Source organism: Monodon monoceros, unplaced genomic scaffold, assembly GCF_005190385.1.
Source record: "Monodon monoceros isolate NGI ecotype Baffin Bay Population unplaced genomic scaffold, NGI_Narwhal_1 Super_Scaffold_20, whole genome shotgun sequence".
NCBI lineage: Eukaryota > Metazoa > Chordata > Mammalia > Artiodactyla > Monodontidae > Monodon > Monodon monoceros.
Window position 1 is genome coordinate 119,493 of NW_021703777.1, and position 25,079 is coordinate 144,571.

General features: G+C 42.5%; 1 protein-coding gene across 1 annotated transcript; it reads left to right on the top strand.

Moving 5' to 3' along the window:
• Nucleotides 1–21,047: 21,047 nt before the first annotated feature.
• On the top strand, nt 21,048–23,864 carry LOC114903024 (catenin alpha-1-like). Its single transcript, XM_029235811.1, is given in 5 exon segments — nt 21,048–22,299; nt 22,302–22,342; nt 22,436–22,814; nt 22,817–23,503; nt 23,506–23,864. Coding segments are annotated over 5 exon segments (2,718 nt in total).
• The last annotated feature ends 1,215 nt before the right edge of the window (nt 23,865–25,079 follow it).

The following is a 25,079-nucleotide window of genomic DNA, read 5'->3' on the forward strand; positions in this document are numbered from 1 at the left end:
AGTACAAAGGTTCCTCAAAAAATTAAAAATAAAACCACCATATAATCAAGCATTCCATTTCTGGGTTTTTATCCAAAAGAATTGAAATAAGGATCTTGGAGAGATACATGCACTGCTATGTTCCTTGCAGCATTATTCAAGATAGCCAAGATGTAGGTTTGCAAAGTTATTAGTATATCAAGCAAATTCTACAAAAGCACCTTTGCTAGGTAAAGACCTAATGGAAGGAAGTTGTGTTTCTCAAGCTATGTCAACCAATTTTTACTAGTATACAAGTTGTAGAATTTCTCCACTGTAAACGTATTAAAAAGAAGTATGACAGCAAACTAGTTTGGCTGGGATTTAACCAACTTTAACTTCAAAGCATCATTTTCAGTTGCATTCTTCAGTGTTCTTTCTATTGACCTAGATGTTTGATTATATTATACAAAGAGGTCCTTTAGTACGAAAAAACTACAAACTATTCAAATAGCTCTTGTTTACTTAAAAGTCAGGCTTCAAAATCATAATTTTTCAAAGTAAATGTCAGTGTCCTACATCATACTCCAGTTCTGTTCAAAAATGAGAGAAGGACTAACCATGTAGTGGAGAAAACTACTGGTCCTGTCTAGATGGTCAAAGGAAATTGAAGATGGAGGCTGTATCACAAGCAGTATGTTAAAGAGATGAAAGCAATTTGGGCAGAGACTTCCTGGTGCTTCCCCAATATCTATGGACCCCTCTTCCTCCTTAGTTTGAGAAATCAATTTCCAACTGGGCTTATTTTCAGCGTGTAATCATATGACTAAGTTCTGGCCAGTGAGACATGAATAGACATAAATGAGATTTCTGGAAAACCTGCTTATAGAGATTCTGCTTCTAGAAGGGATACTTCTCCAGTTCTCTTAGCTTTCCCATTCCATCTGATCTGCAACCCAGACATGGAAGCTCAAGTTCCAGCAATCCTCCTGGATCGAGAGGGGGGTTTGGAGGGTGCGAACTACGTGGTAAGACAGGAGTGAACAATGATTGGCACGAACGCTCTGGCCAACCTACCTCCAGGCTTACTGTGCTGTTATCTGCCACCTTTACCTGCACAGCACTGTTCATGCAACTGTTTCAACATGTTATTGCTTTCTACTCTCCTTACATATACAAACAGCTTGTGCAGCTCAATATCAAAAAAACAAACAACCTAATCAAAAAATGGGCAGAAGATCTAAATAGGCATTTCTCCAAAGAAGACATAATGGCCAAACAGGCACAGGAAAAGAGGCTCAATATTGCTAATTATTAGAGAAATGCAAACCAAACTACAATGAGGTATCACCTCACACTGGTCAGAATGGCCATCATCAAAAAGTCTACAAATAATAAATGCAGAGAGGGTGTGGAGAAAAGGGAACCCTCTTGCACTGTTGGTGGGAATGTAAGTTGATACAGCCACTATGGAGAACAGTACGGCAGTTCCTTAAAAAACTAAAAATAGAACTACCATATGATCCAGCAATCTCACTGCTGGGCTTATATCTGGAGAAAACTATAATTCGAAAAGATACATGCACCCCTATGTTCACAGCACTATTTTCAATAGCCAGGACATGGAAGCAGCCTAAGTGTCCATCAACAGATGAATGGATGAAGATGTGGTGTATATATACAGTGGCACATTACTCAGCCAAAAAAACCACAATGAAATAATGCCTTTTGCAGCAACATGGATGGACCTGGAGATTACCATACTGGTTTGTTTTCAAACCAGCTTATAAGGGACTATTTATTCTTTGACTTTTGTGTATTACAGTTTTCAAATGAATTTTCAAAAATTCATTATAGATGAAAGCAAAAAAAGTTCTGTAGTTGCTTTGGAATCCCATGCTTTATAACAGTGTCATGCTCAAAACAAGTTTGAAAATGCCTTCAGACTTAAAAGAACATTTTTTTTGACATTGAGCTGCATGAGCTGCTTGTATATTTTGGACATTAATCCCTTGTCAGTTGTTTCATTTGCAAACATTTTCTCCCATTCTGTGGGTTGTCTTTTTATTTTGTTTATGGTTTCCTTTGCTGTGCAAAAGCTTTTAAGTTCAATTACGTCCCATTTGTTTATTTTTGTTTTACTTTCATTATTCTAGGAGGTGGACCAAAAAATATCTTGCTGTGGGCTTCCCTGGTGGCGCAGTGGTTGAGTCCGCCTGCCGATGCAGGGGACACGGGTTCGTGCCCTGGTCCAGGAAGATCCCACATGCCGCAGAGCGGCTGGGCCCGTGAGCCATGGCCGCTGAGCCTGCACGTCCGGAGCCTGTGCTCTGCAACGGGAGAGGCCACAACAGTGAGAGGCCCGCGTACCGCAAAAAAAAAAAAAAAAAAAAAAAATATCTTGCGATTTATGTCAGGGATTGTTCTGCTTATGTTTTCCTCTAAGAGTTTTATAGTATCCGGACTTGTATTTACATCTTTAATCCATTTTGAGTTTATTTCTGTGTATGGTGTTAGGGAGTGTTCTAATTTCATTCTCTTACATGTAGCTGTCCAGTTTTCCCAACACCATTTATTGAAGAGGCTGTCTTTTCTCCATTGTATATCCTTGCCCCCTTTATCAAAAATAAGGTGACCATATGTGCATGGGTTTATCTCTGGGCTTTCTATCCTGTTCCATTGATCTATATTTCTGGTTTTGTGCTGGTACCATACTGTCTTGATCACTGTAGCTTTGCAGTATAGTCTGATGTCAGGGAGCCTGATTCCTCTGGCTCTCTTTTTCTTTCTTGAGAAAAATGGGCAGAAGATCTAAATAGACATTTCTCCAAAGAAGACATGAAGATGACCAAGAGACACATGAAAAGATGCTCAACATCACTAATTATTAGAGAAATGCAAATCAAAACTACAATGAGGTATCACCTCACACCAGTCAGGATGCCAATTATCAAAAAAATCTACAAACAATAAACGCTGGAGAGGGCATGAAGAAAAGGGAACACTCCTACAATGTTGGTGGGAATGTAAATTGGTGCAGCCACTATGGAGAACAGTATGGAGGTTCCTTAAAAAAATAAAAATAAAGCTACTATAATGATCCTGCAATCCCACTCCTGGGCATATATCCGGAGAAAACCATAATTCAAGAAGATACCTGTACCCCAATGTTCATTGCAGCACTATTTACAAATAGCCAAACATGGAAGCAAACTAAATGTCCATTGACGGAGAAGTGGATAAAGAAGACATGGTACATATATACAATGGAATATTACTCAGCCATAAAAACAAACAAAATAATGCCATTTGCAGCAACTTGGATGGACCTAGAGATTCTCATGCTGAGTGGAGTAAGTCAGACAGAGAAAGACAAATATCATATGATATGTGGGGTCTAAAAAAAATGGTACAAATGAACCTATTTACAAAACAGAAATAGAGTCACAGATGTAGAAAACAAACTTATGGTTACCTAGAGGGAAAGGAGGGGTGAAGGTAAACTGGGACATTAGGATTGACATATACACACTACTATATATAAAATAGATAACTAATAAGGACCTACTGTATAGCACAGGGAACTCTCCTCAATACTCTGTAATAACCTACATGGGAATAGAATCTGAAAAAGAGGGGATATATGTATATGTATAACTGATTCACTTTCCTGTACACCTGAAACTAATACAACATTGTAAATCAGCTATACTCCAATAAAAATTAATTTTTTAAAACTGAAAAAAATAAAATCTTCCAATTGCAAAGAGAAAAAAAAGAATTTTTTTTTGAAAGATTGTAAGTGGTATCAAATATTTATTCTTTTGAGTAGGTTTGGCTTGAGAACCAGCCTTCAGTCATAGATCAAAGACAGAGAAATATTACTCAGGAAATCAGACAGGTCTGTTCACGTAGGTATGTACATGGATGTGTCTTGTAAAAGAGCTCTGAAGTTGCCACGAGGAATGAAGGCATTTCTGGAATTAGTGTCTGGCTCCTAAGATTGTTCTTTTGAAGAAATATTCATTTGGTTGTACAATTTACAAATATAGTAGTTGAGTACATTTCATTTCCTTTAAAAAATGCTTTATAGTGCAGCCTTTTTGTCTGCTCTACTTCAATGTCTGATTACAGGTCCCCAAGCCTCAGACTTTCCTACCTGTGGCCTTCATTCCTTCCCAGTTACATAAGAACGGTCAGCATCACAAATCTGTGAAGCCTTCAAAATACCGTTGGTTAGTCTACCCTTCCTCTCTTCACCTTTTGTCTTTCAGAATCAATCTGACCCACGATCCTGGATTTCAGATTTAGCCACCAAAGAGCATATTGTCTGCATTTATGGCTCTGTCGTCCCTCCCAAATGTTGACTTGATCAAGGGATTACACATCATCTTAGTTCCTATTTCTAAAATCTACAACTTTTCATGCACTCCTCTGTATCTGAAGTTCTTCCTTGACTTCTCTGTGAATAAAAGTTCACTGCCCCCATTGTATTCATGGCCCTCCTGAAGCCCAGAACCCTGTTCCCACAGCCAAGATGAATGCTGATCATGTGATTCAAAACCCTCATGGCATTTATTCCTAGAAATGATCGAAGCTCTTGTTTCAACTTCCTTGTCTCTCTAGCTCTCTCTGTTTCCATGATGGTTTGAGGTAAAGAGTGTGTTTCTCATACCATCTGTACTGTCTTCTCCTCACTGCTAGTTGCTTAGGCCAAAAAGTCTATGGCTTCCTTTAGAAACAAAATAAGATCCAAGTTCCTTACTAAACTCTACAATCCCTACATAAGGGTTCCTCCTTTCTCTTCAACCTGTCTCCCTCCATCCTTCCCCTTATTCACTTCGCTCCAGCCACTGGAACCCTCTCTCCTGCTGCAGGAACACACCAAGCTTGTTCTCAATTTCAGGATTCTCCATTCGCATGTCTTCTTTTGGAAATGCTTGATTTTCAAGTCTCCACACGGTTACCTCTTCTCAACATTCCAATCCCAACTCTTGCTTTCTCTAACCACTGTGGGTAAAATGGTGCCCATCCTGCCCCTCATCACTGGTTTTCCTTTTTCACATAAATCAGAGGCAAGCCAGATACTTGCCTTAACATTTTTTTGGAGTTTTTGTGGCCTCTACCTTTCTTAGAATTCTGAAAATGACAACCTAGCTTGTTTTCTTCCTGTATTTGGAGTTGCCTTGGTTTTTAAAATCTTTCTTGGCTTCGTAAGTTGAGCTGAAGTGTCTGGTTCATAGAATTTAGACAATTTTGTTGAATTCTGAACTTCTTTGCTTATAAACACTATGTGGGTTTATTTACTTGGTTGGTGTGAGCAATCAGGCTATACCATAGCTTCAGGAGCCATGCCTCTTTCCCTCCATCCCACTCTAGGCCCTGGCATCTAGCTCCTCAGCTAGGAAGCATGATGAGTCAAATCGTTAGGTGTTATCCACAACCTCTTACTCAGTGCAGGAAATGTCTCTGCCACTTCCTGCTAAGGGGCCATCCAGCTTCTTTGAGCATAACTCTGGTGATCTGAAATTCTCTGTTTCACCAGCCAAGCCACAATTTCATAAAACTCTATGACTTCCTAGAGACTCCGTTCTTGTAGTTATCTCCAACTGTTTCCTGGAAACCTCTACAGAATGATTCCAATTCTGCATCTTAGATCACATAGAATAAATTCTTGTCACATGCTGGCCATCTGGCTCTGTGGTTAAGTATGAACAGGATAAATTTATAACAGGGATAAGATCATAAGGAGATAAAGGCATGGAATTGAGAGGGAAGGGGTAAACTTAGGTAAACAAGAACAAGCAACTATGACGAGGTCACAAGTGTCAAGGTGCAGTGATCCAGGGGCCCCAGTCTCTTTCCTCACCCTGTCTGCTGCTGCCATTTATTCCCCCCTGAAAGGAGACAGGATTCCAAGAAGCATTGAAGGGTGAAGTAAGGAACACAAAACTTTAAATCTTTCTACAGGTAATTTGTGATAGCCTGAACACCTGCTCTCTTGTTCAGAAAACCAATTACAGTTTAATTTTTCTGTTTCCTACAGATGGAGCCGAACCACCTTAAGCCTCAGTTGTCTCTGATCACTGTCTCAAAAGATTCCCCAATAAATTTCCTCTGTGAGTTCTCACGACACAGCTTTTGAATATCTTTTGAAAAATCACATCTGTACCTCTCCACCCTTATTCCACTGCTGTGATATTTATTGGGGCTAAACTGTCAAGTTTATGTCTGTCCCTTGTGGTGTTAGGGTCCAGATGTTTGTCGTCTCTTTCCTTCTCTTCCCTGGTGGCGTCCCTCCTCATATGCAGGACTATTTTTTCCTCAGACAGAGGGGGTCTCGGAATACAATTTACCCAAGAGATAAATGCTAGCACACAGCCTCTGGTCACTCGCTCAGCTTAAAGGGTTTGCACGCAGGAGAGAATCTCTTCTAGGCTAACTCTTCTTCCCCCTCCAATGGTTGCTTCCCTGACTTCATTGTCTTGTTAGTTAATCTGCACTTTCACCCTGTAGCACAAGACTCAATTTTCTTTTTTGGTCTCTTGAAGTCCCTGGAAGAGTAAAGTTCTGTCAGGGGGCTTGAAACCCAGGGCAGCTCCTTGAGGTCAAAATGACCTGCTCTCCACAGTCTCCTAAATAGTGACGGAGCATAGAACGCCTGAGAGCGTGCCGTTGGCAGTTTTGCTATTAATCTTCTCTCTGCTTTAAGAACAACAGTCTAATCAGTCCCATTTGTAAAATATTTCTAATCTCAGTCATCACATCCTGGATATCTTCTGTCTCGCATTTTATTTCCATTCTTCTTCCCACCTTTCTTCACCACAAAACTGCTAGCTCCTTGGAGCAGTGACTTTGCTTTATTATTTTTGAGTTCCAGCGTGCATCCCGGGGAGAAGGTGAATGAATTCACTCCTCAAAGCTCTCAATTGCTTGTACATCAGCCCCTTCCCGCATCAGCATATTCTTCCAACATCCCCCTGGGATCTTTCAGCCTCCTTTTCTGTAAAGCACTTGCATTTTATCAAGCTATAAGCACACGTATCAATAGTCAGTAGACTCTGTTTTGTCTGGTTTGATGAGATCTACTTATACCTACACACCTCTACTTCCTTATAATTCCGATCACATGGATCCAGCCAGAAGGAAGAGCCTCCCCTTCCGCCTCTTCCTCCTATACATCTCACCTTCACTGTGCACACAGTTCCAAAGTCAAAAACACTGAAAGACTAGGGAACAAAGTCCATGTAAGTAATGTTTTCCTTCAGGAGTCTAAAGAACTGGGGCAATGTCCTAAGAAACTCACAAAAGATTAGGCCCAGGATGTCCTAACAAAACTCTTCATCCTCTGGGAATTACAAATCAGTGGTTGAATTTATGATACACCTAAGGCCTGCGTCTTGTCACATGAGACATTTCACAAGGAGAAGAGAAATTTTAAAGAAGAAAATCTCTGAAGCCAGAAGACTACCGCCAGATGTGAACATGTTACCCTGTCTGTCAGTCCCCAGTTCGGGGTCCCTTAGTTTGCATCCGCTCCATCTTTTCACACTCCCCTTCTTCAGACACCAAGACAAAACTCAGCACAGTTACTAAAGCAGCTTTTATTTTGACAGCTTTATTATTTCATGATTATGCCTTCGCTTCAATGGAAAAATGTCCTCCACGCCCTTAGCTGAAGACGCCTTTCTCATTAAGCCAAAGTGTTTGCCTCTTCTTACATAACACACGTGTACGCATCCCACCTGCTTCTGTGTTACTGTCCATCTGTTCTCCAGGAAGAACCCTGTTGCATATAAAAACAACTTTTTTTTTTCTTTTTATGGACACTGTCTCCATGTGAATGGGATTTGTAATCAACTTGAGCTGTCTTTCTGGACAAAAAAAGAGCTTCAGGAACTTCATGACAACTGATTTACAGAATATCCTTGTTATAAAAGGATAATTATTCTATTTATTTATAAGGAAGTATTTCCAGTGGACAATAGACTATTTAGGTTTTACGGTATATAATCACTTGGACTGTAAGCTCAATAAAAAAGGGAGTTTTTTCCTTAATCAGAACTCAAGTGGAGTTGGAAGTCATACAGCCCAGAGGTTGTCAGAGCAGCGGGGACCTTGGGAGCATATGGCATGTTTCCTAGCCTCGGGGCCCTTTGATGGTCCAAAAAGGAAGCTGTGGACCTATTCCTAGCAAATGTACACGCATCCAGAATTCCTCATTCTCTGTCAGGGGCTCTTGTTTCCTCTGAGACTGCATATCACAACCTAGGTAAAGAACACTTGATTTAGTCCAACTCTTTTCATTTTCGATGACAAGGAAACTGAAGCTCATGGAAACTCACTGCTTTACTTAGGATTCTAGTTGTTTAAGCCACACTGTTGGTGCTTCCTACCCAGGTTTAAAAGCCTAGAAACCATGTTGGCTATTAACAGAACAACTGTTCCTTACTCTAATAGATTGTGTTTTCTTATTTAAAGAATATGTTTGGCTATTCCTTCCGCTTCTTTTTTCGATGCATACATTTATGACATTAAATTCAGTCACTTTTATAGTAAAGTAAACCGTATCCCCAGGGGTTAACTGGTCTTCTAAAAGTCAGTTACCTATGGAGAAATATTCAGAATAGTTTCAAATAGTCTCTTTTATTGTCTTTCCCTTCGTGTTTCAATAATTTGGGAATTTAAGCAGGTGTTCATCATTATTATAATTTTTTTTATTTTTAGATTTTGGCCGCACCCTGAAGCATGTGGGATCCCAGCTCCCCGACCAGGGGTCGAACTCACGGCCGCCACATTGGAAGGCAGAGTCTTAACCACTGGACCACCAGGGAAGTCCTATAACTATTATTATCATTGTTACATTTACAATTTTGTCATCTTTTAAAATTTTATTTTTTTTTAATTTAAGTGTAGTTGATTTACAATGTTGTGTTAGTTCCAGGTGTACAGCACAGGGGTTCAGTTATATCCATTCTTTTTCAGATTCTTTTCCCTTATAGGTTATTATAAAATATTGAGCGTAGTGTATCACTCAGCCATAAAAAGAAGGAAATGATGCCATTTGCAGCAACATGGATGGACCTAGAGATTGTCATACGAAGTGAAGTAAGTCAGACAGAGAAAGACAAATATCGTATGATATTTGTATGATATTTATATGATATCGTATATGTGGAATCTAAAAGAAATACAAATGAACTTATTTACAAAACAGAAATAGACCCACAGACATAAAAAACAAACTTATTGTTACCAAAGGGGAAAGGGGGGAAGGACGTAATTTTATTGTATCATAATGAATTTAAAGAGACCACAAGGCCTTCAGATTGATTTCTCCACAGGCAGCGTTGATTTCAATCATCTCTGAAATAGTCTGCTCTACTTTTCACTATTGGATCACATAAAGTATTAGAGGAAAACATTGTTTGGAAAAGTACTCTAAGAAAAATTAGGTGAAAATTAGAATTTCACAGCCTTTCTCTGGTCCATTATATACACAGTCTAATTCCTGGCTTTCTGACGTGCGGTTGTACAGTGATTTAGGACCACTTTAATCATGTTAATGCTGTTGCTCAGTTGCAGGGGAAAATGAAAGAGCTGAATTTATGCTAAAAATAAACCTCACGTATTTGCTGGATTGCACAACCTTCAGTGTAGACAACTGTCCTCCCTCTTGGAAAGTTAATCCTGCCTGGATTTGACTTTCCCGAGAGATTGTTCTAATAGATTTTTTAAGCTGCATGTTGAATAATTGTTTCCACAACTAGCACAGATTGCTTTTCTCAAAAGAAAAAATGAAAATGAAAGTTCTATCCAATTAAAAAAGAGCTATTAATACTCTGCTGGGCTGGAAAGGAAAAGTCTGCTCTTCAAAAGCCTGTGCAGCTTATCACAGAAACAAATTTTCACAGCAGCTGAAAGAGATGGGTGAAAACTTAAAAGTTTTATGAAGAACTAGAAAACAGACACTTTAGATATTTTTAGTTGGCACAGAGGAGAATATTAACAGCCCTGGCAGTGGGGAGTAGATGCCTTCATAACGGCTCCACCAAGTTTCCACCACAAGGAAGACGGCTCAGCAGGGAATGGCCCAAGTTCACCCTGTCTCTTGGTTATTATACCATATACATACAGTCAGCCATATGACAGGGTGTCTAGATTTAGAATATTCTTTATGTCCTGATCTGGTAGATCTTCCTTTCATCCAAATAATTTATTGCTTTGTGAACAATATGCTTTGGAATTTCTGATTGTTAGATAATCTAACCATTTAGTATCATTAAGCCCAAATCAAGGAAAACGCCTACGTGAATCTATATTCAAACTTCAAGAGTTGGGGTTGCGGTCAAATGGCTATTGGTGCTCCTGTGAGTCAGTGCACTTCTATTCCTCAGCCCACTTCTTATACCCTTTGGTGCAAACAGACCCAGAGTCCAAGAAGGACAAACACATCCGTATCAGTATAAAAATCAGGATGAGTGAGGACATTGTGTCTCAAATGTGGTCCCCCAACCACCCACATGAGACTCTTCTTGGTCTTTGTTTGTTTTTAATGCTAATTCCTGGACTCCATCAAAATCCAAAGAATCAGAATATATGAAAGCAGGTACCAAGAATATGTAATTTTAACAAACACACTGTGGGAATCTCATAAAGAAAGGGAGGAATACCACTCTCAGGGAAAAGGCAGGAGGGCAAATTTGAAAAAGTACACCAATGTGGACATGATTTTGTGACCTGCCCTGAGATGGCAGAGGTTTCTGGTGAGCGAGGGTCACAAAATGGACCCTGCAGCTCCTGTGCTGTGGTTCTATCACCAGTAGGAATTTTGAATGTGATAGAAATGAAATAAAATTGTTTTATCCATTTGGATATTTATGAGCATTTCATTTTAAATTTATTAAGGGTTTCCCTGGTGGCGCAGTGGTTGGGAGTCCGCCTGCCGATGCGGGGGACACGGGTTCGTGCTCCAGTCCGGGGGGATCCCACATGCCGCGGAGCGGCTGGACCCGTGGGCCATGGCCGCTGGGCCTGCGCGTCCGGAGCCTGTGCTCCGCAGCAAGAGAGGCCACAACAGTGAGAGGCCCGTGTACTGCAAAAAAAAAAAAAAAAAAAAAATTATTAAGAAGAATAGAGTGTCTTTCTGATAACTATATCCTTCAAAGAGTCTAAAATACTTTTCAAATTTGAATGTAGGCCTTCTTTTCCTTCAAATTTAGACATTATAAATGAGATCTTTAAATAAATAGTCTATTGAAACATAAATAATCATTGTAGAAAGTTCAAACGCACAGAGAGTGTTCACCAAGATACGTCAAAGGCTGGACCATGAAACAAGTCATACCACATTTTAAATGCCTAAGCTCTTAAGAGTATGTTCTAAAAGGACAGGTGTCTCCTTTATACCACAAGCCTAAAATAAATAAATATATATATATATATATATATATATTATATGAAAAATGTAGTTATAAAACCATCAGTGAATACTCAAAAAAGGTGGGAGAGAAAAGCAAGATATTTACACAGACATCTCCTTGAATGACTTGTTAGTTACAAAGGGGAACTACTGAGTGAAAAGTGATGGATCTTGGCAGATACCACACTAATCAAAGTCAACATGTCCAATTAAAGGGCAAGCGATGCACCTTTTGTTGTAAGGCACAGATAAGGACACAGTCGTAGCATGAGTCGGTGAGGGTATGGGGAGGAGTGGAATTGTTTGCTGTGGGTATGAAAGTAAATGGTTATGATGACGACCTTGGAAAATTGCATGGTGCTGTCAATTAAAGTTGAACTAGGAATTCTGACACCCCAGCAGCTTCACTCCTCTGGAAATAGCCCAAATGTACAAGTGGATAAATACATTCAGACAACATTAATACTGTTATACCATGAAATAGTTAATTACTATTACATAAATCAGCATCAGTGCATCTCACCAACATAATGGTAAGTGATAAAAGACACAAAAAAACTGTGTTCTATACAATTCCATTGTCATAGGATCTAAAAATCAGCAAAGCTAAGCTAGAATACCAGAAATAAAATTGGCATCTGCTCTGGGGAGAAGGAAGCTTTCTTGGGGGTGGGGAATGAGGGAAGTTTCTGGGGTTCTGGTAATATTCCTATTTTTTTTAACCCAGATGGTGATTACATGGATGTGGTCTCTTTGTAATGATTTATTGAACTATTCACACAAGATGTGCACACTTCTCTGTTGGATATTACCACAGATAATAAGCAAATAAGTGAGCAAATCCATGTTAAAAATTCTATGAAAGGACAAAAAGTCCTCAATAACAGTAGAGATAAACACTGTTTATGATTTGCATAATTTAACATTGCAAAGATGTCATTCTTCTCAAACCAAGTTAAAATTATGTGTCTTTCCTGGAAATATTTCAGCAGAATTTTTGAAAGAGCTGAACAAACTGATTAAGAAACCACATGGATAAAAAGAATCCATGAATAATAAAGATTATGGATAAGAAGAACAAAGAGGGAAGCTCACCCAATGATGTACGAAGACATTTCGCAATGCCATTGTGGTAAAATAAAATAAAACAAAGCAAAATAAACTAAAATAGTATGTTTTTGGCATGGGAACAAAAAGATCAATGGAATGCAATATAAACACCAGAGTCTCGTTTGTTTAGAAAGTTCTATGGAGGCAATCTCTACTGTCGTCATTAACAACAAAATAGTATTTAGTAGACGAGTTTATGGGATTTCATTATATGGAGAAAAATAAAATGGCAAAACATATAAACAAAAGTAATTTCCAGATGGATTAAAGTCCTAAATTTGGCAGCTAAAATGAAAGAATACTAGAAGATAATAAAGGAGAATAAATTTATGACATTACAGTGGGGAAATGTTTCATTGAGAAAAAGAGGACACCCAGTAGAAAAATGAGTGAATTCACTACACAGATGGTTGCAAAGGGGACGCTTGGAAGGGTCGCCAGTGTATGGGGTGAGGAGCCCAAACACCAGGAGTCGAAACAGTGAAAGAAGTCTAGTCGACTCACCAAATGAGACAGATGTGGAAGTTTAAATAATAAAGAAGATGTGGCACATATATACAATGGAATATTAGCCATAAAAAGAAACGAAATTGAGTTATTTGTAGTGAGGTGGATGGACCTAGAGTCTGTCATACAGAGTGAAGTAAGTCAGAAAGAGAAAGACAAATACCACATGCTAACACATATATATGGTATCTAAAAATAATAATAAGGTTCTGAAGAACATAGGGTCAGGACAGGAATAAAGATGCAGATGTAGAGAATGGACTTGAGGACACGGGGAGGGGGGAAGGGTAAGCTGAGACGAAGCGAGAGAGTAACATGGACATATATACACTACCAAATGTAAAATAGATAGCTAGTGGGAAGAAGCCACATAGCACAGGGAGATCAGCTCGGTGCTTTGTGACCACCTGGAGGGGTGGGATAGGGAGGGTGGGAGGGAGACGCAAGAGGGAGGGGATATGGGGATATATGTACACGTATAACTGATTCACTTTGTTATAAAGCAGAAACTAACACACCATTGTACTGCAATTATACTCCTATAAAGATGTTAGAAAAACAAATATCCCTGTGAACTGGTAGTTTTCTCCACACGTCCAAAGCTGCAAAAATTTTAAGAGCTGTTAGTTGCAGCTCTTCAGATCTGGCTCTGGACATCCTGTTGCCAGCTGATCCTGTAGAACGTTGGTTTCCTAAGTCGTGGTCATTTAGGCAAATTACCCTATTCCTTAATTTAATGGTTATGAAATAAGCACAATAGTAGTGTCCACTTTATAAAGCTGGAGGGAGGTTCAGTCAAATAATTAGTGCACAGGACTCGGCATCTAGTAACCTCCCAGTGAGTATCCGCTGCTATTTGCGGATTCTGTTAAGCGCATCCTTATTTGCCGCGTTCCTCTTAGTGCCCTTCCCGTATCTGAGATGAAGTTATTTATGGTTACCTCTGTGAATCATGCAGCGCTCCAAGCTTCTCCCCACACCTGGAACAGTCTTTCCTCATCAACTCACCAAAGGCTTTTTCTTTTGGCATTCTGTCCCTCATAGTTCTTGGAATTTACTTTTCCCAGGCAGACTTTTTGAAAAGCAAATACAGGGAAACTTTGCAATGTTTGGCCAGTTTTTAGGAAAAAAAAAAAAAACAGTTTTCTGATCATAGTCCATGTATTTTTATTAGTAGTGAAAGAATATGGCGGGGGTTGAATAAAAGCAGCTCTTCCTAGCAAATGTGACAGTTCTCATAAACACTTTGTTACAAAAACTTCCGCACATACGCTTTAATCTGGAAAGTAGCCACATGAAACAGCTGACTAGATTCTTTCTGTCATCTTGTACAGTTACTTAATGTTCCAAAATCAGAGTAGGAAATGCAAAGTCTTAAGTAACCTGAACAGAAAGAACTCATTCCCTGAAGAGCTTTCTTTTATTTATGGAAATAAACTTGATAGGTGTTCTTGTGAGACAGGAGAATTGTACTATTTTCAGAAACAGAAGGAGTTAAGCATTTTTAGAAGAATTTAATAGGGCAAGGAGTATGTGTGTGTTTTAACCTTTTAAAACAAGAATTAGAAGATTGAGGAGCAACACCAGAGAGAATTATCACAGCCCACTCACCCAACCACCCAGGGTGGCTTTGCCGAGACTATTCTCTCTGCAGGGCAATGTCACAGTGACTCTGAACTCCTCTGGTGCTATTGAAATCTCTCTGTTTGCGGTGTGTCATTTGTGCAAGCTTTGTCCTTCTGGGGCATTGTATTTGCGCATGGAAGGACACACTGGAAATACCTGTTCTGGGACAGGGTTTGTGTTGAATGGCCCATTGTGGGTGTTTATGTGGACTCGTTTCCCTGAAAAGGCCGTCTGGATAGGGCGTCTGCTGGAAAAGCAACAATGAGCTACATTTTCAAAATAAACCAACTCCTTGTTCTGAAACACTGCAAGTTACACTTTGTGTTACAGGGGATATGCATTCTCTTTAAAAATGGGAAAGATAAAACTGCATTTGTGTACCCTGAGTATATGTACCTCCTGGACTTCAACTCTGTCCCTTCTGAAGTAGCCAACCGGGAAAGCCTGGTGCCAGAGGCTTGGCACGGATTCAAGAAGTTCTCTGATTTGGGAGATCTTGACAGTAGGTCCCTGAGACCCAGGCCCTGCCCTGGTGGAGTCACAGGTGAGAAATCGCAGTGACTGTATTTTGTGCACAGAAGTGTCCAGGGAGAGAGCTGAAAGTGGCACTCCCGGGTCAGGACAAGATGACGTGGTTTGAAGATGGCCACACGTCAGGAACCAGAGAATTAGGGTTACAGACGTCCACCTCCAGCTCACATCACTCAAACACTCTTTATCCATTCTTCCTTTCTCTTTATGTCTCATTACTTTCTGCGGGTGTGTGATTACCCCACTCCTACAAGCATCACTCTTCGCTAAATGCTCCATGTCGTGGGTTAACTGTGTCCTCCGGGGAGGTAAATTGAAGCCCTAATCCCCAGCACCTCCACCTATGGCCCCATTTGGAAACAGGGTCACTGCTGATGTAGCAGGTTGAGAAGAGGTAATCCTGGAGGAGGGTGGCCCTAACCCAACATGGCTGGTGTCCCTGTGATCAGAGGATGTGAGGACAGGGACACAGAGGGGAATGGAGGCAGAGCCTGGAGCTGTGCTGCCACAACTCAAAGAGCGCCTGGGCCCCCAGGACCTGTTGGGAGAGGAGGGACCTTCCATGGGGCACTTCGGGGGGCAGCAGGGCCCTGCCAGCCGCTTCTCCAGCCTCCGGCCTCCTGACTGGGAGAGAATGAACACCCACTGTTGTGAGTCGCCCAGATCATGGTGCTTTGTTAAGGCAGCTCCAGGAAACAAACACAGTCCATAGGGAGGGGACCCGTTAGGACGTTTGCCCTTGGACCTCACTGCCCAGCCTGAGGATTAGGGCAGAGTGATGCTCTGTGCCTGCCTCTCTTTCGCTTCTACTAGACCGTAAGTTTCACGAGGCCAGAGATTCTGCCCAGTTCGTCCCTGTCACCCCTGGGGAAGGTGTGCCCCCCAGATGGGCCCTGAAGTTCTGGTTGAATGAGGATATAAAGGGTCTTAAGTTTTATATTTTTCATAATAGTCCATTTTTTTCCAAATAAAGTCCTGGGTAGGTAATGGAAACTGTCATGCCCAGGAAATCCGATTTAAGTCTATTTACACAGCTCCCGTCGTTCTATCCCCAGACAGTGGAGAACTTCGTGTTGTTTATTACTGTTCCCAGAATATTGAAAAAAATAAGACAGTTCACGCCTGGGCTGCTCATATCTGTGAGGACATGCGGTGTTCTCACGGACCTCAGCTGGGTCATCACCGGTTAGTGTCTAAACCCTGAAAAGAAACATCCAAGTTTGGTTTATGTTACGAACCCATTGCTTCCTGAGCAGCTCCCTTGTCTGCATTAGCCACTTTCCAACAGGAAAGGCAACAAATAGCCCTTTTATTGCCATAATGGCTAGCAATCTTGTTGGCACAAGAAGCTTACTACTCACAAATAATAATAACAAAAAGAACAAAGAAAACCCCCAAGGATGAGACCATGCAGCCAATGTCTGTATTATCATTATTCAGAGGACAGAAGCCACAGCTATGCGGTTACCATAAACAAGCCTCCTTCTTATTGGCAGATGTTTCACTTAAATAAACATAATCAGGATTTGGGAAGATTCACCTTGGCGGCAGCTAAAACACATGAATATTCACTAATCTCCTTGTGTCCCAGTTGTTACTCCAGCTGGTCTGGAAAATACACTTTTTGGCAGGGGTAGGTGGTGCTGGACAAGCAAGGCCAGCCCGAGGCTCACAGTGCGTACAAGCTGTTCACAGCTCCACACGTAGGAGGGAGACGCTCGTGTTCTTTTTAGTTCCCTCCTAATGTACGTAAGTACCTCTTTATTTCATAGTACTCCACAATCCCTCCAGAAATTGCTGGTACGAAGAGGTGATAGCAATTTTATGGTCCAATCACCTTAACCCTGAGCTCCTTGTGCACACATAATGAGAGTAAGGTGATATTATCCTTTAAGTTATCAAAAACTATCATAGGAAGAAAGAGAAGCTCACACACTCTCATTGTGTACAGAGTCAGAGGAGTGCATGCGTCCCACCTTGATGTGCACTGCAGCACTATTTACAATAACCAGGACATGGAAGCCACCTAAATGTCCATCAACAGACGAATGGATAAAGAAGATGTGGCACATATATACAATGGAGTATTACTCAGCTATAAAAAGAAATGAAATTGAGTTATTTGTAGTGAGGTGGATGGACCTAGAGTCTGTCATACAGAGTGAGGTAAGTCAGAAAGAGAAAACAAATATCGTATATTGACACATATATGTGAAATCTAGAAAAATGGTAGAGCTGAACTTATTTGCAAACCAGAAATAGAGTCACATATGTAGAGAACAAACTTACGGTTATCAAGGGGAGAAGGGGGTGATGGGGTGATTTAGGAGATTGGGATGGACATATACACACTACTATATATAAAATAGACAACTAGTGGGAACCTACTGTAGAGCACAGGGAACTCGACTCAGTGCTCTGTGGTGACCTAAATATGAAGAAAATCTAAAAAAGAGGGGATATATGTATACCTATAACTGATTCACTTTGCTGTATAGTAGAAACTAACACAACACTGTAAAGCAACTCTACTCCAATAACAATTAATAATAATAATAAAAAAGAGTCAGTGTGTTGTAGGTGAGGGCAGGGTCTGGAGATAATCCATAAGGAGCCTCAGCACCTCCTCTCTCGGCCCCTCATCCCTGCCTACCCTTCTCTTCTCTGCAGACCACCCCTCTGTGCTCTCTCATCACAACAGCCCCCAATGACTTCCCTTATTCCCGAGTCTCTGGACTTCCTGTGTCCAAGGACCACCACGGATTGATGCGGAGCTCCTGTGCATCTTACTCCAGTTCTTGAGTGAACCAATCCCAGCAGCTCAGCTCAAGGACCAGATGGCCACCCTGCCCAAGCAGCAGAGCCCCAAAGCACTCGCTGGCCTGCGGAGGAGAGGCAGGGGTAGGGGAGCAAGGAGGCTCCTGGAGTGAACTTCAGAAAGTGCTCTGAAGATGTTTAGCAAGTCTAATCCTTTCTGGTTGTAAAGTGTTGTAGACATAAGGTGCACATTGACCTGATCACACCATTTGGTTTATCCAGCAATTCTTCATAATTCTGACATAATGCTTTCTAAAACCTGGAAAAAAAATTACATTTTGTATTGATTTATAAATCAGTGAGTAGAATGCTGTTTCCTTTAGTATTATTTCACTTGGTAATTAGCAGTTATATGCCAGTGGTGAAGTTATCTCTGTAAAAACAGATTAGGCATTTCTCGTGATGCTTGGCTATTAGGATTCGTCTGTTAGAATTTTCCTGGTCTTACTTCTATAAAAGTCCTAAATTCACAAGTTACTTTACAGTTCCTGAAAAAATTGAAGTTATTCCCCTTAGAAAACTGATTTCTTTCTCTTTTTTTTTTTGCGGTATGCGGGCCTCTCACTGCTGTGGCCTCTCCCGTTGCGGAGCGCAGGCTCAGGGGCCATGGCTCACGGACCCAGCCGCTCCGCGGCATGTGGGATCTTCCCGGACCGGGGTACGAACCCGTGTCCCCTGCATCGGCAGGCGGACTCTCAACCACTGCGCCACCAGGGAAGCCCTGATTTCTTTTATATACTATGTCTCCTATGAATTTTTCTCTCTGCTGGCATTATCCAACTCAATCCTGTGTCTGTAACATCAGGATTTATAACTGCTCCTCTAGAAAAGTGTTTCACTTGATTAAACTCTGTTCTTTCCTGAAATCCTCTAAAGTAATCCACTCATGATTCAGTAATCACCGAATGCTGACTCTCTTTGACTTATATGTTGCACACAGAGACAAGAGCAGAGGTACAATACATTTTTATTAATTAACAGAGATCCAGAGTATTCGAGTATGAATATCTAGTTGAAAGAGGTCATCTGTAAACCTAATAACAATCAGAACATAGAGCAACCAAAGTACATCATGTTTATAAAAATAGGAAGTATAGAGAAATTATGCTTCCTCCAGGGTTTATTAGTGTATAATTCATACTAACAGCTGACACAGAGAAAGAAAGCCTAGGCTGTAATCTCAGGTATGTAATGCATGTTTTGTCTGTCACTGTATCTGTCTAATAGGTACCTAGTATCTCGTCAGTACTTAGTGTTTATTGAACGAGTACAGGTGGATTATTTAGGAGCTTGATGGGAACAGCACAGACAGAAGAATCCCAGCACAGACTTTCTATTGACATCCATCTGCACTGTCAAATAACCAGGCAGAGTATGCCATCAAAGTGGGGCTGGAGTTTAAAATAGGATCCAAGGGTTAGCAGAGCCTTCATCTGGGTAGGAAGTGCTGGGGCATAGATGCTCATCCCTGGAACCTGGATGACGAACTCGGGAATAAAGTCTCAGGTCTGCAGAAAGTGCCATTAGATGTTCACATTCACAAAAGGCTGGAGATGGCAAAGCCAAACAAACAAGGGGCGAGATGGCTCTGGGCTCTGCAGACCCTCACCGTGGATCACACAGTCACTGCCCGGAAAGCAGCAGTGTCACCTACTCACGCCCAAAAGGCACCAAGTATCAAAAAGTAAGGTACTTGAGTCAAACCTTTCATTCTGAGACTACGAGTGCAGGAAAGCAGCTCCAGAGGTCGGATTCGTGAGCCAAATGAGAAATGGCGTCAGCAGATGACTTTGTTCAGGTGAAAGGGGGGCAGGTGCGAGGAGAGTGACGAGACACAGACCCCCGAACCAAGTCTGAAGTGAAGCCACTTCACCTGAAGAGCTTTGAAAATAAATCCAGCTTCTACACCTGAAGCTGACTGAAAATCACACAGACACAGAGAGAGAACGTTGAAAGAGCATAAAGCTGGGTCAGGCTGTCCAAAGAGACACACGGAACAGTGACCTGGGTCAGATCTTTGGGATGATGCAGTTATTAAAAATAATGTACAACGCAACCAAATATGTTTATATCTTTAGGAATTAGTATTAACAGGAGAACGTCTTAATAATACTTAATAGTTTACAAAGATATATCCAATACTATTTTTAAAATTTATTTTATTGAAGTATAGTTGATTTACAATGTGGTGTTAATTTCTGCTGTGCAGCAAAGTGACTCAGTTATACATATATGTACACATTCTTTTTCATATCCTTTTCCATGATGGTTTGTCACAGGATGTCGAATGTAGTTCCCTGTGCTCTACAGTAGGACGTTGTTTAACCAACCTGTATGTAATAGTTTGCATCTGCTGACCCCAAACTCCCACTCCATCCCTCCCCCACTGCCCCTCCCCCTTGGCAACCACCAGTCTATTCTCTGCGTCTGTGACTCTGTTTCTCTTTCATTCATTTGGGTCATATTTTAGGTTCCACATATAAGCGATATCATGTGATATTTGTCTTTCTCTGTCTGACTTACTTCACTCAGTATGACAGTCTCTAGGCCCGTCCATGTTGCTGCAAATGGCACTTTCTTATGGCTGGGTAGTATTCCATTGTATAGATGTCCCACATCTTCTTCATCCATTCCTCTGTCCATAATCCAATGCTAGCTATGTTATGGTTGACTAACAGGTGTTGCTCAGCTGCTGTGCACCAGACCTGCTCACCTACAGTCATTTGTCACCTACGCTCATTTGTCACCTATGCTCATTTGTCACCTACGGTCATTTGTCACCCACGGTCATTTGTCACCCACGGTCATTTGTCACCTACAGACATTTGTCACCTACGGTCATTTGTCACCTACAGTCGTTTGTCACCCACTCTCTGACCTGCTCAGCTGGCCTCTTGTGCTTAGCGGGTGGAAAGTAACAAAATCTTTTCGTGTCTCTCCGTCCTTCCAATATCCATCTAGGTAACCCTCAGAAAATACTATTTAACTTAATCAAAACATAACGGGGAAGACAAAGTGGTGGCCGTTGGCCTCGGGCTTCAGGAATCTTCCTGCACTTGCCGAGCTCGCCACAGAAATGACTGCTGTCCCCGCAGGCAACATAAACACCAAACGGGACCCCAAAAGTCTAGAGATCAGGACTCTGGCAGTTGAAAGACTGTTGGAGCCTCTTGTTACCCAGGTTACAACCCTGGTCAATACCAATAGCAAGGGGCCCTCTAATGAGAAGTGAGGTCGTTCTAAGAAGGCCCATGTTTGGGCTGCATCTGTCGAACAAGCAACGGACAATTTCTTGGAGGACAGGGATAAAATTGCAAAGGAGAGTCAGTTTCTCAAGGAGGAGCTTGTGGCTGCTGTAGAAGGTGTTCGAAAACAAGGAGATTTGATGGAGAGTGCTGCTGGAGAGTTTGTGGATGGTCCCTCTTCTCCTGCGACGTGTGGCAACGCGGTTCGGGCAGCTCGAGCTTTGCTCTCTGGTGTTACCCGGCTGCTTAATTTGCCTGACGTGACAGATGCCTACAAATTACTTGTTCAGCTGAAAGTTGTAGAAGGCGGTATCTTGAAACTGGGGAATGCTGGCACTGAACAGGACTTGGGAATACAGTATAAGGCCCTGAAACCTGAAGTGGATAAGCTGAACATTATGGCAGACAAAAGACAACAGGAACGGAAAGATATGGGCCATCATGATCCGATGGCTGCAGCCAGAGGAATCCTGCAGAAAAACGTTCCAATCCTCTATACTGCATCCCAGGCATGCCTACAGCACGCTGATGTCGCAGCCTGTAAGGCCAGCAGAGACCTGATATACAAGCAGCTGCGGGAGGCGGTCACAGGCGTTTCTAGTGCAGCCCAGGCTACTGGATCAGATGACGCCTCCCAGCACCAGGGTCGAGAAGGAGGAGAACTGGCATGTGCCCTCAATAACTTTGATAAACAAATCATTGTGGACCCCTTGAGCTTCAGCGAGGAGCGCTTTAGGCCTTCCCTGGAGGGGCGCCTGCAAAGCATCATTAGTGGGGCTGCCCTGATGGCTGATTCATCCTGCACACGTGATGACCGGCGTGAGAGAGTCGTGGCCGAGTGTAATGCTGTCCGCCAGGCCTTGCAGGACCTGCTCTCACAGTACATGGGCAACGCTGGGCGTAAAGAAGGGAGTGATGCACTCAATTCTGCAATAGATAAAATGACCAAGAAGACCACGGACTTGCAGAGGCAGCTCCGCAAAGCTGTCGTGGACCATGTTTCAGATTCATTTCTGGAAACCAGCGTTCCACTTTTAGTATTGATTGAAGCTGCAAAGAATGGAAACAAGAAAGAAGTTAAAGAAATGCCCGAGTTTTCCGTGAACGTGCCGACAAATTAACTGAGGTCACCGGCTTGGCCTGTTCCATCTCAAACAATGAAGAAGGTGTAAAGCTTCTTTGAATGTCTGCAAGCTAGCTAGAAGCCCTCTGTCCTCAGGTTATCAATGCTGCGTTGGCTTTAGCAGCAAAACCACGGAGTAAACTGGCCCAAGAGAACATGGATCCTTTTAAAGAACGGTGGGAAAAACAAGTCCGAGGTCTCACAGATGATGTCAATGACATTACTTCCATTGATGACTTCCTGGCTGTCTCAGAGAATCACATTTTGAAAGACGTGAACAAATGCGTCATCGCCCTCCATGAGAAAGATGCGGACGGGATGTACCGCACAGCTGGTGCAACTTGAGGCCGAGCTGCTAGGGTCATTCACGTGGTCACCTCAGAGGCGGACACCTATGAGCCAGGGGTCTACACAGAGAAGGTTCTGGAAGCCACCAAACTCCTCTCCAACACAGTCATGCCACATTTTACCGAGCAAGCGAAGCGGCCGTGGAAGCCCTCAGCTCGGACCCGGCCCAGCCCATGGAGGAGGAGGAGTTTACTGACGCCTCACGCCTGGTGTACGACGGCATCCGGGACGTCAGGAAAGCGCTGCTGATGATAAGGACCCCTGAGGAGCTGGGTGACTCGGACTTCGAGACGGAAGACTTCGATGTCAGAAGCAGGACAAGCGTCCGGACGGAAGACGATCAGCTGATGGCTGGCCAGAGTGCCCGGGCGACCATGGCTCTCCTTCCCCAGGAGCAAAAAGCAAAGACTGCGGAACAGGTGGCCAGTTTCCAGGAAGAAAAGAGCAAGCTGGATGCCGAAGTGTCCAAGTGGGTCGACCGTGGTAATGACATCATCGTGCTGGCCAAGCAGACGTGCATGATCATGATGGAGATGAAGGACTTTACCCGAGGTAAAGGACCGCTCAAAGACACATCAGATGTGATCAGTGCCGCCAAGAAAATTGCTGAGGCGGGATCCTGGATGGGTAAGCCTGGCCGTACCGTCGCAGACCATTGCCCAGACTCAGCCTGCAAGAGGGACCTGCTGGCCTACCTGCAGTGCATCATCCTCTACTGCCACCAGCTCAACACCTGCAGCAAAGTCAAGGCTGACGTGCAGAACCTCGCTGGGGAGCTGGTCGTCTCCGGGGTGGACAGCGCCATGTCCCTGATCCAAGCGCTAAGAACTTGATGAACGCGGTGGTGCAGACAGTGAAGGTGTCGTGTGCAGCCTCCGCCAAATACTAGAAGTCTCAGGGGAGGGCTTCCCGTAACCTCCCTGCTGTGTCATGGAAGATGAAGGTGCCTGAGAAAAAGCCCTTGGTGAAGAGAGAGGCACAGGATGAGACACAGACCAAGATTAAGAGGGCATCTCAGAAGAAGCACGTGAGCCCTGTGCAGGCCCTCAGTGAGGTCAAAGCCGTGGACAGCATCTCAGGCTGCCCCCACCCCTCAGGGCTTCTAAAGACCTGTCAGTGTTCTTCACTCTTGTGTTTGCTAAATAGGACACTGATATTAGATTCCATAGGAAAATAGATTTCAGACCTGGCCAAGCTGGTCAATTTTGCAAAGACATACTTGTGTTTAAGTCAGTCAAAATACTTTTAGAATTCAGGGGCATATATCTAGCTATATTTTTTTATAAGCGTAAAAATTCCATAACCAAAGAGAATCCCACATTAACTTGTTAGGAACACTGTTGACCAAGTTGAGATGCCTGTCTTCTAGTGGTGGCAGCTGTAGGGTTTGAGAGAAGGGGGTCTGGTTCAGGGAGAGGGCTTCCACTGGTTCCGGCAGTTTGGCTGGTATTAAATGACCAAAGGTGACCCAGAGTAAGCAACCTGGGCATCTTAGGAGGCCCTGGAAAAAGGAACAGTCCCAGAAATGTCTTTGGAGGGACAAACCACACGAAACTGAGTAAAACATGATGTATCATGAAGAAAACTGATTGCTCTCTTAATGACACGAAATAATTATTTTTTCTTTTTTAAAAATTTATTTTTGGCTGTGTTGGGTCTTCTTTACTGTGCGCGGGCTTTCTCTAGTTGCGGTGAGCGGGGGCTACTCTTCGTTGCGGTGCACGGGCTTCTCATTGTGGTGGCTTCTCTTGTTGTAGAGCACAGGCTCTAGATGCGTGGGCTTCAGTAGTTGTGGCGCACGGGCTTAGTTGCTCCGCGGCATATGGGATCTTCCCGGACCAGGGCTCGAACCCGTGTCCCCTGCATTGGCAGGTGGATTCTTAACCACTGCGTCACCAGGGAAGTCCCCAAACTACAAATTTTAATGCGTGGTTACAATAACTAATATACTCTGCTGCAGGACATTAATAAAGGTGCTTTTCAGGCTAGAGTGTCGTGATGCTGTAATCAGAACATGGTTTTCTCCCTTTCTTCAGCTTCAAATGCAAATTCGTCACTGGGCTCACTTCTAAGAATTGCAGTGTTTCCTACCTTGGGCTTATGAGAGAAGCCTGACAAAATAGTGTTCGCTTAGGCAGTAATTTAGACTTACCTTATTTGTGGTTACTATAGCGATTACTAGAGCTACAAGGTATAATTTTACTTTCTTATTTAAATTTTATGAATTTGAATGTCATTTACAATAACTTTTCCCAATAAAGTCCACTATGAAACAAAGTGGAAGAAAAGAAAAGCATATTGGATTGTATATTCTCCCTGAATACCCCTCAAGTTCTGACAGGAGGAGAGACAGGTAGAGGCAGAGGGCTGAAGCCTGCGGAGGAATATAAGG